The following is a 15,071-nucleotide window of genomic DNA, read 5'->3' as shown; positions in this document are numbered from 1 at the left end:
CACTGCATCTGGCTATGGATGATTTTGAAAGTCAAGAAACTTTGATCAGGCATCTGCTACATCCAGGGCACTGTGGCCAGTGGAGGGCATAATATGAGGTCTCTGACCTTATGAGCTTGCAGAATAGGTTGGGAAATAGGATGTATGGCACAGATAACAGGTTCCAGGCTATTTTAAGGGTATTGCCGAGGAAAACTGGGACTTGGGCCTTCAAGGGAAGGGAGACCTCAGCAAGTAATTATAGCATTCTAGAGTCTGGAGGAATGGGCCAGTGTGTGTGCAATGTAGGGGGAAGAATGAGAGGAACAGGGTCTCAGAGGAGGAGAGTTCCATTCAGGAAATAGTGAGAGTTTCCATTCAGGAAAAGTTGGAGAGTGCAGGTAACACACTGTGAGGAATTTAAATGAGAATTTGACTAGCGACACTTCTATAAGAATGGACAAAAGTAAGAGGGTGAAATATTTCATGGGGGAATTAATTTTTGGATGTATTTGTGAAGCACTTTTAATACTTTTTTCCCTCATTCGGAAAGTACTAAAGCTATGTTTAAATTATCAGGGCAAAAGGTACTTTACCTCTGCCCTCTGAAGGTTCTATAACTGAGTCTGCTGAAATAAACTGATAATAGATTAAGAGGAGAAAAGTTATACACATTTATTTATTTCCTTTTAATATTAGTTGATATGTAATAATCGTACACATTTATGGGTGTAGTGTGATATTTCAGTACATGGATACCATGTGTAGTGATCAAATCAGAAGAATCAGCATATCCTTCAAGTCAAACATTGATTATTTCTTTGTGTTGGGAACATTAAAAATCCTCTTTTTGAGTTTTTTGAAAGTATACAATAAATTATTATTAATTATATTCACCCTGTAGTGCTGTAGAGTACTAGAACTTATTCTTCCTCTCTAGCTGTAATTTTGTATTTGTTGACAGACCTCACCCTGTTCTTCCCTCCCTGCTACCCTTCTCAGCGACTGATACACCACAGTTCTACTCTGCTTCTGTTACCTCAAGCTTGTCTAGTTCCCCCTTGAGTGAAAACGTGGCATTTATCTTCTTATACCTGACTTATTTCACTTAACATAATGTCCTCCAGGCTTATCCCTGTTGCCACGAATGACAGAATTTCATTCTTTCTTTTTTATGGCTGAATAGTATTACATTGTGTATATGTACCACATTTTCTTTATCTGTTTATCTGTTAATGAACATTTAAGTTGATTCCATATCTTGGCTATTGCAAACAGTGTTGTATTAAACATGGGAGTGCAGATATCTCTTTGATATTACTGATTCTCCTTCCTCTGGATAAATACTCAGTGGTAGGATTGCTGGATCTTAGGGTAATTTTACTTTTAGAGAAAGCTTCATACCATTTTCCATACTGGCTATACTAACTTACATTCCCACCAAAGATGTATAAGAGTCCCCTTTTCTCTGCATCTTTTCCGATATTTATTTATTTTTTGTCTTTTTTCTATATGAAACACTTCACAAATTTGCATGTCATTCTTGCTCAGGGACCATGCTTGTCTTTGTGTCATTCCAATTTTAGTATATGTGCTGCCTAAGCAAGCCCTGTTTTTTGTCTTTTTGGTAGTAGCCATTCTAACTAGGGTGAGAGATCTCATTGTGGTTTTAATTTGCATTTCCCTGATTATTAGTGATGTACACCATTTTTTTTTCCCTATGCTTGATCATTTTTCTCTTTTTGATAAATGTTTGTTCAGATCCTTTGCACGTTTTTAATTGGATTACTAGTTTTTTGTTGTTGTTGAGTTTTTTGAGTTCCTTATATATTCTGGGTAGTAGTCCCTTGTTGGTTGTAGAGTTTGAATATACTTTCTCCCATTCTACAGGTTGTCTCTTCGTTGGTTATTTCATTTGCTGTACAGAGCTTTTTAATTTGATATAGTCCTATTAATGTTTTTGCTGCCTGTGCTTTTGAAGTCTTACCTATATCATTGTTGTCTGTATTCCTATATGCTTTCTTCTAATAGTTTTGTTTTAGGTCTTATGTTTAAGTCTTTAATTCATTTTGAGTGGGTTTTTATATATGGTGAGAGATGGGCATCTAGTTTCCATTTTTCTGCATATGGATATCCAATTTTCCCAGCACCATTTATTGAAGAAATTGTCATCTCCCCAACATAAGTTCTTGTTACCTTTGTCGTAAATCAGCTGGCTATAAATAGGTGGATTTATTTCTGGGTTCTTTATTCTGTTCCATTGGTCTATGTGTCTGTTTTTATACCAGTACCATGTTGTTTTGGTTACTGTAGCTTTGTGGTATAGTTTGAAGTCAGGTAAGGTGATGCCTCCTGCTTTTTTATTTTTGCACATATTCTTTTGGTTATTCAGGGTCTTTTGTGGTTCCATGCAAATTTTAGGATTTAAAAAAATTTCTGTGAAGAATGTCATTGATATTTTGATAAGGCTTGAATAAAGTCTGTAGATTGATTTGGGTGGTTTGGTCATTTTAGCAACATTTATTTTTCCAATCCATGAGCATAGGATGTCCATTTTTTTGTGTTCTCTTCTATTTATTTAATTTATATGTATTTTTTTGAGATAGGCTGGTCTTGAACTCCTGAGCTCAAGCGGTCCTCCCCTGCTTGGCCTCCCAAAGTGCTGGGATTAGAGGTGTGAGCCACGGTGCCCAGCCCTTTTTGATTTCTTTTATCAGTGTTTCTAGTTTTCATTATATAAATCTTCCACCTCCTTGGTTAAATTTATTCCTAAGTGGTTTTTTGGTAGTTATTGTAAATGAAATTGATTTCTTTTACAGCTAGTTCATTGTTGGTATGTAGCAATGCTACTAATTTTTAAATTTTTATTTATATTTATTTATTTAAAAAAATTTCTTTTTGGAGACAGAGTTTTGTTCTGTCACCCAGGCTGGAGGACAGTGCATGATCTTGGCTCACTGCAACCTCCGCCTTCCTGGGCTCAAGTGATCCTTCCACCTCAGCCTCCCAAATAGCTAGGACTACAGGCATGTGCCACCATGCCCAGCTATTTTTGTATTTAGTAGAGATGGGTTTTGCTTTGTTGGCCAGGCTGGTCTTGAACTCCTGGACTCAAGCGATCTGCCTGCCTCAGCCTCCCGAAGTGTTGGGATTACAGGTGTGAGCCACTGCTCCGGGCTGCTACTGATTTTTGTATGTTGATTTTGTATTGTGTTACTTTAATGAATCTGTTTATCAATTCTAAGAAGTTTTTGGTGGGGTCTTTTGTTTTTTCTATATGTAAGATCATGTCATCTGCAAAGAGGGACAATTTGACATCCTCTTTTCCAATTTGGATGCCTTTTGTTTCTTTCTCTTCCCTGATTGCTCTGGCTTGTACTTCCAGTACTTTTTCCTGTAGATGTATCTATTGTGTTGTTTGAGTAGAGTGCTTTGGCTTTGTTCCTGGGTGAGCACAGTAGTGTAGTCTCTGTATGATTTCCTTTTTTTCTTTCTTTCTTTTTTTTTTTTTTTTTTGAGACAGAGTCTCGCTCTGTCGCCCAGGCTGGAGTGCAGTGGCACAATCTCAGCTCACTGCAACCTCTGCCTCCCAGGTTCACACCATCCTCCTGCCTCAGCCTCCCGAGTAGCTGGGACTACAGGCACCTGCCACCACTCCTGGCTAATTTTTTTTTGTATTTTTTTAGTAGAGACGGGATTTCACCGTGTTAGCCAGGATGGTTAGCCAGGATGGTCTCGATCTCCTGACCTCGTGATCTGCCCGCCTCGGCCTCCCAAAGTGTTGGGATTACAGGCATGAGCCACTGCACCCAGCGTCTTTGTATGATTTCTTTGGCTGTGATCACTATCAGTGGTGTCTGAATTTCTCAGTGGCTTACGCTTTAGTTTGTGGAGGCTGTTAGGCAATTTTTTTTTTTTTTTTTAGACAGGATCTCACTCTGTCACCAGGCTGGAGTGCAATGGTGCTATCTCAGCTCACTGCAACCTCCACCTTCTGGGTTCAAGTGATTCTCCTACCTCAGCCTTCTGGGACTACAGGTGTGCGCCACCAAGCCCAGCTAATTTTTGTATTTTAATAGAGACGGGGTTTCACCATGTTGGCCAGAATGGTCTCGATTTCTTGACGTCATGATCTGCCTGCCTCAGCCTCCCAATGTGCTGGGATTACAGGCGTGAGCCACCACGCTTGGCCTCTTGGGCCCTTTTATTGGACATAGGAATGCTGGGCAGTCTGGTCCTCAGGTCACTAGGTGACACATGCAGCTACATAGCATTCCTGCTGCTGGTGTGGATGGCAGGCTTTGGGTGGACTAGTCCTCAGGACTCTGGTCAGTGTGCATGAGGGCCAGCAGTGGTGGTTGTGGGCCCCGGGGGAACTGGTCCTCTCTGCACTGCATGCGTGGCTGGTGGCAGCTTTACTATTGAGGGGCGGGGTCACTGTCAGTGTTGGTGGCAGCAGACCTGGGCAGGTAATAATGTGTAGGTGCACGGAAATCACACAAGTTATGAACCTCAAAGAAGGGCCAAATTGGTGATGCCTAAATACCCTCTTCATAGGGTGGAGGGAAGGGGAGTATATAGGCATTTTTAGAGGAAGAGTAAATTATTTTGAGAGGAGATGAATGGGCCCAAAGAACAGACAGTAGCCTAGGACAAAATTCATCTGGGCTGTGGGTGTGGCACCCAGTCTTCTTTCATGTGAGTTAATCTTCTGTGTTTGGTGAGATTATAGGGAGGGGCCCAAGAAAATAGCATTCCTTCTGAGGGAACTTCAGAAAAATCCTCCCTTTGCACTTCAGGAGAGACAAAGGGATGAAAGACCGTGGCCGGGATGGTGAGAGATCAGAGAGAGCTTCGTTCTGAGGTTGCTTCTTTACCTCAAAATACTCAGCATGTCAAAGTGACATACTCTGGGGTATTGCTTTCTGAGCCCCAAAAGGATCTTTACAATTTCTTCTAGTCTTTATAATTTTGGAAATTATAAACCCTTCTAGAAGGAACACAATTTGCAAGGAGACTTGTCTTAATTACATTTCATGGTTTTAATTTCAAAGGGAACAACTGGCTCAGAAATTTTAGTAGTAACTTTTAAGCTATAAATAAGGGTGACAAACAGCCTTCTGTGATTTGGGCAAGATAGAAAAAAAAATGAAATGAAACTAGGGTTAAGGTTATAGATAGAGTGCATGTTCCAAGACTTGGTGTACTTGCTAGAGATAGGTGGCAGAATTCCTGCACTTTCCAGCAGCCAAGGCAGTAGGGACCCACACTAGCAGTTACTCAATTTATGGTGACGTTAAATAGGACACATACTACCACCACTTAGTGTTCAGAAAAATGTTTTTTTGTAAGCTGTCATAAAAAGAATTCTCATGAATTCTGTCAACAATATCCCCTTAGCTAATACAGTATCAGATATCAAACAATCACTTTTTATAATGTTCCTCAACCTTGATCAGTAGCATGACACCAAAGTACAGTGCAAACAATTTTCTGGGACTTGAAACCATCCAGTCCAAGTAGGCAATTCTCTGAAGCTCTACGTTAATTTAAGAATAAAATGTAAGAGCGTGGAAAGCAGTTTTTTGACCGGTGATTCTCTTTTGGATTGCACACTTCTTTGGGAAATGGATGATAGGTCTAGATTCCCTTCCTTGTCAATAAGCATATGCATAATCACACAAATTTTACGTGTTGTTTTAGGAAATTCACAATTTCAAAGAGTTCATCATCCCTTACCCTACCCCTCACCCCTTCACCCTTGTCCCGCCACATCCCTCCTGCCCTGACTGATCCAGGCTTAGCACCTTGGTCTTCAGGGCTATCGTGAGTTACCATGGTAAGAACATGCGGTATGAGGATGGTTGTGCTGGCTGGACACATTCCTCTGCTTTAACAGGAAGCCATATCGAGGATGGGAATTGATTTTCATTTATGAAAGTTGATGAACTTGACATGTCTGAACAAAAGATGTTTATTTCGCTTTGGTGAGAATGTAGTCAGGAATGTGATTTTTCTTAGAGAACAGCTAAGCATAACAAACTAAAAAGGGCCCCAAATCTCCCTCTCATAGAGGAAGCTCTAATAATTTTAGCCTGGAAAAATTACAAGCAGATGTTACAAAGGACCATCTGAGCTATCTTAAGCCAACAAATTATTGGTATTTTCGGTATTTGATATTCTTGGTACAGAGCTCATAGAATGTCTAATTTTAAGCAACTACAGTTTCTTGGTGAACCTAAAATAAAAATCCTTGTGTAGTATATCTTGGGAAGTGTAATAACTTTATTTTCTTTTAGAATTATTTATCATTTTATCATCAACCAGTTATATGTTGAAAACATTTATCCAATTATATCTGCTTTAGATTCTCATTAACTGTGGTTTCCTTTGCATTGCAGTGTTCTAATCTTAGGCGCTTCAGGCGGAGTTGGTACTTTTGCTATACAGGTAAAACCATTTTTTAATCTTGTGAATAGGAGGATTTTGTTTGCATGAATTTATAAATTAAGATAAATTATTTCTCCTTAAAAGCTGAGAAAAAGGTAGATCTGGTAAATGTACTGTAATTTCAGCTTGTTCTGTAAGAGGAAAATATTCTCTTTTTTATTTAAAAAAATATTTTTTAGAGATGGAGTCTTGCTGTGTCATCCAGGCTGGAGTGCAGTGGCACAATCATAGCTCACTGTAAGGAAAATATTCTAATGTAGAAGGAAGCATTAAGCTTTCTAGTAGTTTCATATGAGTGGGTGTGTGGATGTCCTTGATAACAGATGTAGGAAAGCTTTTAAAAAGGAAGACCATGGGCAGTGCCATGGGTAGATGGAAGTTAGCAATTTAGTAGGAAACAGCCAATGTCAAAAACCAATACTAGTTTCCAATCAAAATTTTTGCAGGCTAAAAAGCATGTAAAATGTAGAAATCAGTAAGCTGATTCTAAAATGTATGTAGAAATAGAGTCGCCAAAATACCGTTAAGATGGCAATACTCCCCCAAAGTGATTTATAGATTCAGTGCAATCCCTATCAAAATGCCAACTGCTTTTTGCTTTTCATAAATGGACAAGTGGATCCTAAAAGGCATATGGAATCACAGGGGACCCCAAACAGCCAAACAATCTTGAAAAAGAATAAAGTTGGAGGACTCACACTTGCTGATTTCAAACTTACTACAGAGCTACAGTAATCAAAACATAAGGGTGGACTTATAGATCAATGGAATAGAATTGAGCATCCAGAAATAAACCCGTACCTTTGTGGTCAATTGATTCTGACAAGAATGGCAAGACCATTCAATGGGGGAAAGAATAGTTCTTCCAGCAAATACTGCTGGAACAACTAGATATCCACATGTAAAAGAATGAAGTTGAGCCCCTACCTCACATTGTATTAAAAAAAAAAAAACCCTCAAGATCAGGCATGGTGGTTCACACCTGTTATCCCTATACTTTGGGAGGCCAAGGTGGGTGGATCACTTGAGGTCAGGAGTTCAAGAACAGCCTGGACAACATGGTGAAACCCTGTCTCTACTAAAAATACAAAAATTAGTTGGACATGGTGGCGTGTGCCTGTAATTCCAGTTACTCAGGAGGCTGAGGCAGGAGAATTGCTTGAACCCAGGAGGCGGAGGTTTCAGTGAGCCTAGATCATGCACTCCAGCCTGGGTGATGAGTGAAACTCTGTCTCAAAAAACAAAAACAAACAAAAAACCTCAAAATGGATCAAAGATCTAAACATAAGAACTAAAACCATAAAACTCTTAGAAGAGTAGGCAGGGAAAGGGAAAAAAGTCTTAGAACGAAACATAAGAGAAAACCTTCATGATTGTAGATTTGGCAACAGAGTTTTAGATAGGACACCCAAAGCACAAGCAACCAAAGAAAAAAGTAAATTGTACTTCATCAAAATTTAAAAACTTTACTTATTTATTTATTTTTTATTTTTATTTTTTGAGACGGAGTCTCGCTCTGTCACCCAGGCTGGAGTGCAGCGGCCGGATCTCAGCTCGCTGCAAGCTCCACCTCCCGGGTTTACGCCATTCTCCTGCCTCAGCCTCCTGAGTAGCTGGGACTACAGGCGCCCGCCACCACGCCTGGCTAATTTTTTTTTTTTGTACTTTTAGTAGAGACAGGGTTTCACCATGTTAGCCAGGATGGTCTCGATCTCCTGACCTTATGATCCGCCTGTCTTGGCCTCCCAAAGTGCTGGGATTACAGGCTTGAGCCACCGCACCCGGCCAAAATTAAAAAACTTTTATACGCCAAAGGGCACTATCAAGAAAGTGAAAAGACAACCCACAGAATGGAAGAAAATATTTACATATCATTTATCTGATAAGAGTCTAGTATCCAGAATATATAAAGAACTCTTATAACTCAACAAGAAAAAGACAGCACAATTTTTAAGTAGTGAAGAACTTGAATTGACATTTCTCCAAAGAATACATACAAGTGGCCAGTAAGTCCGTGTAAGGATGGTCAATATATTTATTCATTAGGGAAATGCAAATCCAAACCACAGTGAGATACTGTGTCTTATAATAAAAAGCAGATACAGAAAATAAAAAATATTAGCAAAGATGTAAATAAATTAGAACACTCATTCATTGCTGGTGGGAAGTTAAAATGGTACAGACATTGTGGGAGAGTTTGTTGGGTCCTCAAAATGTTAAACATAGAATTACCATGTGACCCAGCAATTCCATCCTTAGGTATATACCCAAGAGAAATGGAAACATACATTTAAGCCTAATCTTATTTATGAATATTCATAGCAGTATTATTCATAATAGTGGAAAAAAAGTGGAAATAACTCTAATGTCTATCAATTGATGAATGGATAAACAAAATGTGGTATAGACATACAATGGAATATTATTCAGCCATAGAAAAGAATAAAATATTGATGCCTGATACAACATGGATGAATCTTCCAAACATGGTTAAGTGAGAAAAATCCAGAAACAAAAGGTCCTACATATTGTATGATTCCATTTATATCATATGTCTAGAATAGGCAAATCCACAGAGACAGAAAGCAGATTCGTGGTTGTCAGGGGCTGGGGGTGGATGGAGAAGGGAGTGGGGAACGACTACTTAATAAGCACGAGGCTTATTCTTGGGGTGATTAAAATATTCTGGAATTAGTGGTGATGGTTGCACAACATTGTGAGTGTACTAGAGACTACAGTATACTTTAAATACTTTAAAATTGTGAAAATGGTGATGTATATGAATTTTACCTCAAATAAGACAAAACAAACCAAAACAAAAGTTCCCCAAGCCTCCAGGAACATGATGGGGCCCAGTGGCTGCTCCTATTGTGGTCAGATGTGTAACTGACTGGCTCCTAGAAGAGGGAGCTTGATTAAGCCTCTCTCAGGATGAGGAGAGAGAGCCTTTTCCCCATTAGGGGGCAGCGAGTAGCCTCAGAGGCTCTGCCACATTACTTTCCAGGAGAGAGGTTTGGGTGTTATAGACCATCCCAGACCCAACTTAGACTTTTTGAGAACCCAGATGGTGCTGGGGGCTTCCTGTCTGTTTGTTGACTGAACTGGGTGAAGGAGACGAGGATTCCTGGGATGCACACTTTAACTTCTTTTAATTCATCATTTGATAACCAGGATCCAATCCAGAGGCTCAGTAAATATGAGTTGAATGCATAAGTAAATAGAAGAAAGGAAAAAGAGGGAGAGAGGCAAAAAGCAAAGAGAAATATCATACACGGTTAGAGCATAAATTGATACAGCCACTTAACCATTTGGCATCTATTAAATGTGAATATAAATTGTAAAATTTCTTAAAAACAAAAAAAGGACCACACAAGAATTCCTATTTTAGGATTATAACCTATAGATAGATACACAAGCATGTTTACCAAAAGATATGTCCAGAATTTCAGAGCAGGGCTATTCCTATTAAAATTCCCCAACTAGAAAAACCCAAATGTCCATCAACAGTAAAATGAGTAAGTAAATTGTGGTATATTCTTACACTGGCATATTATACAGTCATGAAAAAACTATAATCGCACACAGTGAAGTGGATGAATATCACAACTGAATGTTGAGTAAAAGAAATCAGATGCAAGAGTACATCCTATATGGTTCCGTTTAATGACATTCAAGAACAGGTGAAACTAAGCAATAGTGTTTAAGGGGGGTGTCTACTTAGTAAAACTTCTAAAAAAAAGAAAAAAAGCAAAAAGGGTTATTGTAGTTAGTAGTTACTTTTTTAAGGGAGTTGAAGTTTTAATTGGGAGGCTTCGGGCACAGGTGGTATTCTAGTTCTTAATTTTGAATAATGGTTATAATAATATTTGCTTTGTAATAATGTATAAAGCTATATATGTATATTCCATATGCTTTTATGTGTGTTATATTTCACAACAAAAAATTTTAATAAAATTAAAAAGTAACAGAAAAGCATCAAGGTTAAATCCCATACAAAGCTATTATAAGGAAAGGGAAAATAAGGTATAGAATAACATACCCTATAATGAAAGCACATCAGAATACATGCCTACAAAACAGCCTGAAATGTCACCTACTTTTTCAAAGCAAGTTAAAAGATATTAAAAAATATAATATAAAATGTGAAAAAACAAAATAAATCAGAATTGGAAAAACTCAGGAAAAAAGTAAAACTGAATGAAAAAATCATTTAGTAATAGAAGACTAAACTAAGAGGAACTCAATAGCAAGTAAACACAACACATAATGCTTCCTTAATAGAAACAAAATGCAGAAAAAAATTTAAATTACAAAAGAAACAAAAAGATAGGCTGGGCACAGTGGCTCACCCTGTAATCTCAGCACTTTGGGAGGCCAAGGAGGGCAGATTGCTTGAGCTCAGCGATTCAGGACCAGCCTGGGCAACATGGCAAAACCTCGTCTCTAATAAAAATACAAAAACTAGCTGGGCATGGTGGCTCATACCTGTAATCCCAGCTATGGAGAGGCTGAGGTGTGAGGATCACTTGAGCCCAGGAGGTCGAGGCTGCAGTGAGCTGTGATCATGCCACTGCACTTCAGCCTGGACAGAGAGAGACCTATCTCAAAAAAAAAAAAAAAGATAAAAACAGATTCAAGAGAAAGTACCAAATATTGATGACAGGCAAAGAAAATTGATATATGGATAGTAGGAGTCCTCGAAGGGGAAAACCAAAGCAAGGGAACTGAACCCATACTAAAATAATAATTAAAGAAACAAAGAAACTTTCCTAGCGTCCTGAAATTAAATGATTTGAAAATACGTATTGAATAGCCACATCACTTTTCTAAGAACATGGACCCAGATTGAGCAACACTAAGGAAAATTACTAATAAAAATATGAAGAAAAATTATAGTGAAATTACTGGCCTTTAAAGAAAAAAGAAATAAGATCCTTTGGAAATCTAGACAAAATAGCACATATGCTACTTATGTGTCCATATAAGAAAAAAAGATGACGTGACTTATAAGAGAAATAAAATTAGACTATCATGAGACTTTTTGTCAGTAACACTTTTGGCAGAAAAAAATGGAGTAACATATTTAAGATACTCAAGGAAGAGTGCGCCAAGAATCTTTTATACAACAAAACAGGCCTTCAGGTATCATGGACACATACAGACTGTTATCAACATCAAGAACTTGGGGAATATTGTTCTTCTGATCCTTTTCTGACCAATCTACTAGATAATGAGCTTCTGACTAGGAATGACTATGAAGACATTTTAAGGACTAGTGGTAAATGTTCAATGCAGTTACCTGTAGAACAAAACTAAATGAGGGCTTAGAAGGAGAGAGTATAGGAGCAGCCATATGCTCTGACAAGGTAAATATAGTGCAATAGTTGTTATTGTTTTTGAGGCAGTGTCTTGCTCTGTCATCCAGGCTGGGATGCAGTGACATCATCACAGCTCACCGCAACCTCAACCTCCTGGGCTCAGTGATCCTCACCTCAGACTCTTGAGTAGGTGGAACTACAGGCACATGCCACCATACCCAGCTAATTTTTTCATGTTTTTGCAGCAATGGGGTCTTGCTGTGTTGCCTGGGCTGGTCTTGAATTCCTGGCCTCAAGCAACCTTCCTGCCTCAGCCTCCCAAAGTGCTGGGATTTATTAGTCTCAAATTAGAATTGGAAGTATCAATATGAACTCAAGAGATATTTTGTGTATGTGTGTATGTAAAGCCATCACTTGAAATATCATTTCTCACTAAAACAAGGCAGGGCTTCTTAGAGAAGTAGCTGATTTCAGATCTAGGGCACAAATATATAAGAATTAACCTGGAATACATTAAATAGCAAGGAAGCTATCAAAGATTAGTCAGGTCATGTCAAAAGACTCAAGTGCTAACTTGAAGAAATGCCCAAAGATGTAACAATTTGACCATCAGTAATAATAATGACCATTACAATGGGTTGAAACCTTTTAAATATATTTGAATCCATGAGTTCATGATACTTTTTTCAAAAGAGCTCACTTGGTATTTGATAGGGAACCAATTTATCTTATAAACTGATAAAAACAGTTAAGCATTTGTCTTGTCTTTCCTACATGAACTGTATAATTGAGCAGGCCAAATAATATGTGAGGGGCAGTGATATGAGGGGCAGTGTTATTCTGTGAAAGTATTCAGGCTGGACGCAGTGGCTCATGCCTGTAATCTCAGCACTTTGGGATGCCAAGGCGGGCAGATCACCTGAGGTCAAGAGTTCGAGACCAGCCTGGCCCACATGGCGAAATCCTGTCTCTACACAAGAATTAGCCGGCCGTGGTGGTGGGCACCTGTAATCCCAGCTACTTGGGAGGCTGAGGCAGGATAATTGCTTGAACCTGGGAGGCAGAGATTGCAGTGAGCAGAGATCACGCCACTGTACTCTAGCCTGGGACAGAGCAAAACTCCATCCCCCCCGCCAAAAAAAAAAAAAAAGAAAGAAAATATTCCAACTACTTAAATAAAAAGAATTAGAATTAGAAGATTACTATTTCGCAACCACCAATAAGCAGATATAGGTATTAAGCATTGACAGTTGCTAAGATAATAAAGAGAGCCTCAAGCAGACATGATGTGCCTCCTCTAGTTTTGCCAGACACTGTCCATAGTTTTGCTAAAGGGATTGAAATGGAATCAGATCTAGTCTCCAGATCCATCTGCCAAGTTGCAGAAAATACAGAGGACAAAACAACGTGTGGAACTGTCCCGTGGGTGTGCAGTCAGAAATTCCAGACTGTGGGAAACTCTACAGCTCAAATGGCCTAGATTCTTCCACAGATAAATTATAAGAAAGCAAAGGGATAGAACAGGAGCTTATGATTTAAAAGAGACTTAAGGCTGGGCACAGTGGCTTACACCTGTAATCCCAGCACTTTGGGAGGCCAAGGCAGGTGGATCACGTGAGGTCAGGAGTTCAAGACCAGCCTGACCAACCTGGTGAAATCCCATCTCTACTAAAAATGCAAAAATTAGCCAGGCGTGGTGTGACATGCCTGTAGTGCCAGCTACTTGGGAGGCTGAGGGCAGGAGAATCACTTGAACTTGGGAGGTGGAGGTTGCAGTGAGCTGAGATCACGCCACTGCACTCCAGCCTGCGCAACAGAATGAAACTATGTCTCAAATAAAAAACCACAAAAACCCAAAAAAAATTATAAAAAAAGAGATTTAAAAGATACCACATTTTAAGAATGCGCAAGACTATAGTGTCTAGAGAATGCATTGTTGGGTGATAAAACTTTTTGAAATGCAAGGAGGTGATTACTATAAAAATCAAGATAATGATTTTGGGAAAGGGTAGGAGGGGCTTCTGTGGTTTGGGGCACATAGGAGAATTTTTGGAATGGCTTCCAGCGTGCTGCTGCTTTATCTGGGTGATGTTCACCCTATAGCTGTTTTCTTTCTTTCTTTCTTTCTTTCTTTTTTTTTTTTGAGACAGAATCTTACTCTGCCACCCAGGCTGGAGTACAGTGATACAACCTTGGCTTACTGCAACCTCCTCCCCGGCCAGCTCAAGTGATCCTCCCACTTCAGCCTCCTGAGTAGCTGGGACCACAGGCATGTGCCACCAGGCCCAGCTAATTTTTTGTATTTTTAGTAGAGACGGGGTCTCACTATGTTGCCTAGGCGGGTCTCAGACTCCTGAGCTCAAGTGATCCACCCACCTCAGCCTCCCAAAGTGCTGAGATTACAGGCATGAGCCACCACACCCGGCCTATAGGTGTTTTCTATAGTTGTGTTTTATATTACATGAAAAATTTTTATTAAGTAAAACTGTTTTTAAAACATTTTCATAATGTTCAAAGATAATAAATGGTTCTAAATGGGAAAGGAAAAACTAAAAATTTGAGGGGAAAAACTAAAAATTTGAGGGGAAAAACTAGAAATTTGAGGTAAAAAACCTGTTTCAACATGTGACAGATTCTTCCTGAGGATTTAATACTGTTTAAAGAAAAACATGTATTAAATGTAGGTGCTTAGAACATACTTTTCTTTTTCCTCAATAGTTTTTTTTTTTCATGTAGGTATTAGAGAAAGGATGGTCACAATGAATGAGCTATTCATCTTGGGTTATATTCTTCACATCTTTGAATTTGATTTGGGACTTTCTGTGAAAAGCAACGTATCATTACACTCAAGTGTCTCTGTTTGCAGCCCATAAACAATAAATTGTATATCATATCACTCCTAAATATTTCAATTCCCCACAGTTTTTCAGGATATATAAGTCTTTGGTCAATGTTGCTTTTTTAAAAGTGAGAAATTGAGTAAGATTATGAATAAGTTAAAAACCCTTTATTTATATTTTGTATTTAACAGAAATTTACTGAGCACCTTTGTGTGCCATGAAGTGAGGATTCAATAGTGAAGACAAACACAGATCCCTTGTATTCTAGTGAGTCTTTGCATCTTATATTAAGGAAGCTCAGGAAATTGATACTTAGGACAGGATTGAGAAAACAAGTGATTTCTTATGATCTAAAATTATCTGCACAAATATTTCTTCATAAACTTCAAGTGGCTATTCTCAAAGTAGCTGAAAATAGCCCCCTTTTAAGTCTATGAAATTAACATTATAGAAAAGAATTTTAGCAATTTTGGAGCAGGATGCT

At 38.7% G+C, this 15,071-nt stretch overlaps 2 protein-coding genes and 1 pseudogene across 2 annotated transcripts in view; 1 reads left to right on the top strand and 2 right to left on the bottom strand.

Annotated features, from left to right (window-relative positions):
* Positions 1-15,071, bottom strand: part of QRSL1 (glutaminyl-tRNA amidotransferase subunit QRSL1) — a 362,228-nt gene that overhangs the window by 55,111 nt on the left and 292,046 nt on the right. The gene's annotated exons all lie outside the window — the stretch shown is intronic.
* Positions 1-15,071, top strand: part of RTN4IP1 (reticulon 4 interacting protein 1) — a 54,323-nt gene that overhangs the window by 18,815 nt on the left and 20,437 nt on the right. The window contains exon 5 of the mRNA XM_050786751.1: positions 6,381-6,429. Within this exon, the coding sequence (XP_050642708.1) occupies positions 6,381-6,429 (49 nt within the window). The remainder of the gene's footprint in view (positions 1-6,380; positions 6,430-15,071) is intronic.
* On the bottom strand, positions 1,486-1,585 carry LOC126954021 (uncharacterized; annotated as a pseudogene).

The sequence above is a fragment of the Macaca thibetana genome, chromosome 4 (assembly GCF_024542745.1).
Source record: "Macaca thibetana thibetana isolate TM-01 chromosome 4, ASM2454274v1, whole genome shotgun sequence".
Lineage (NCBI taxonomy): Eukaryota > Metazoa > Chordata > Mammalia > Primates > Cercopithecidae > Macaca > Macaca thibetana.
This window is presented reverse-complemented; position numbering and strand designations above follow the sequence as displayed.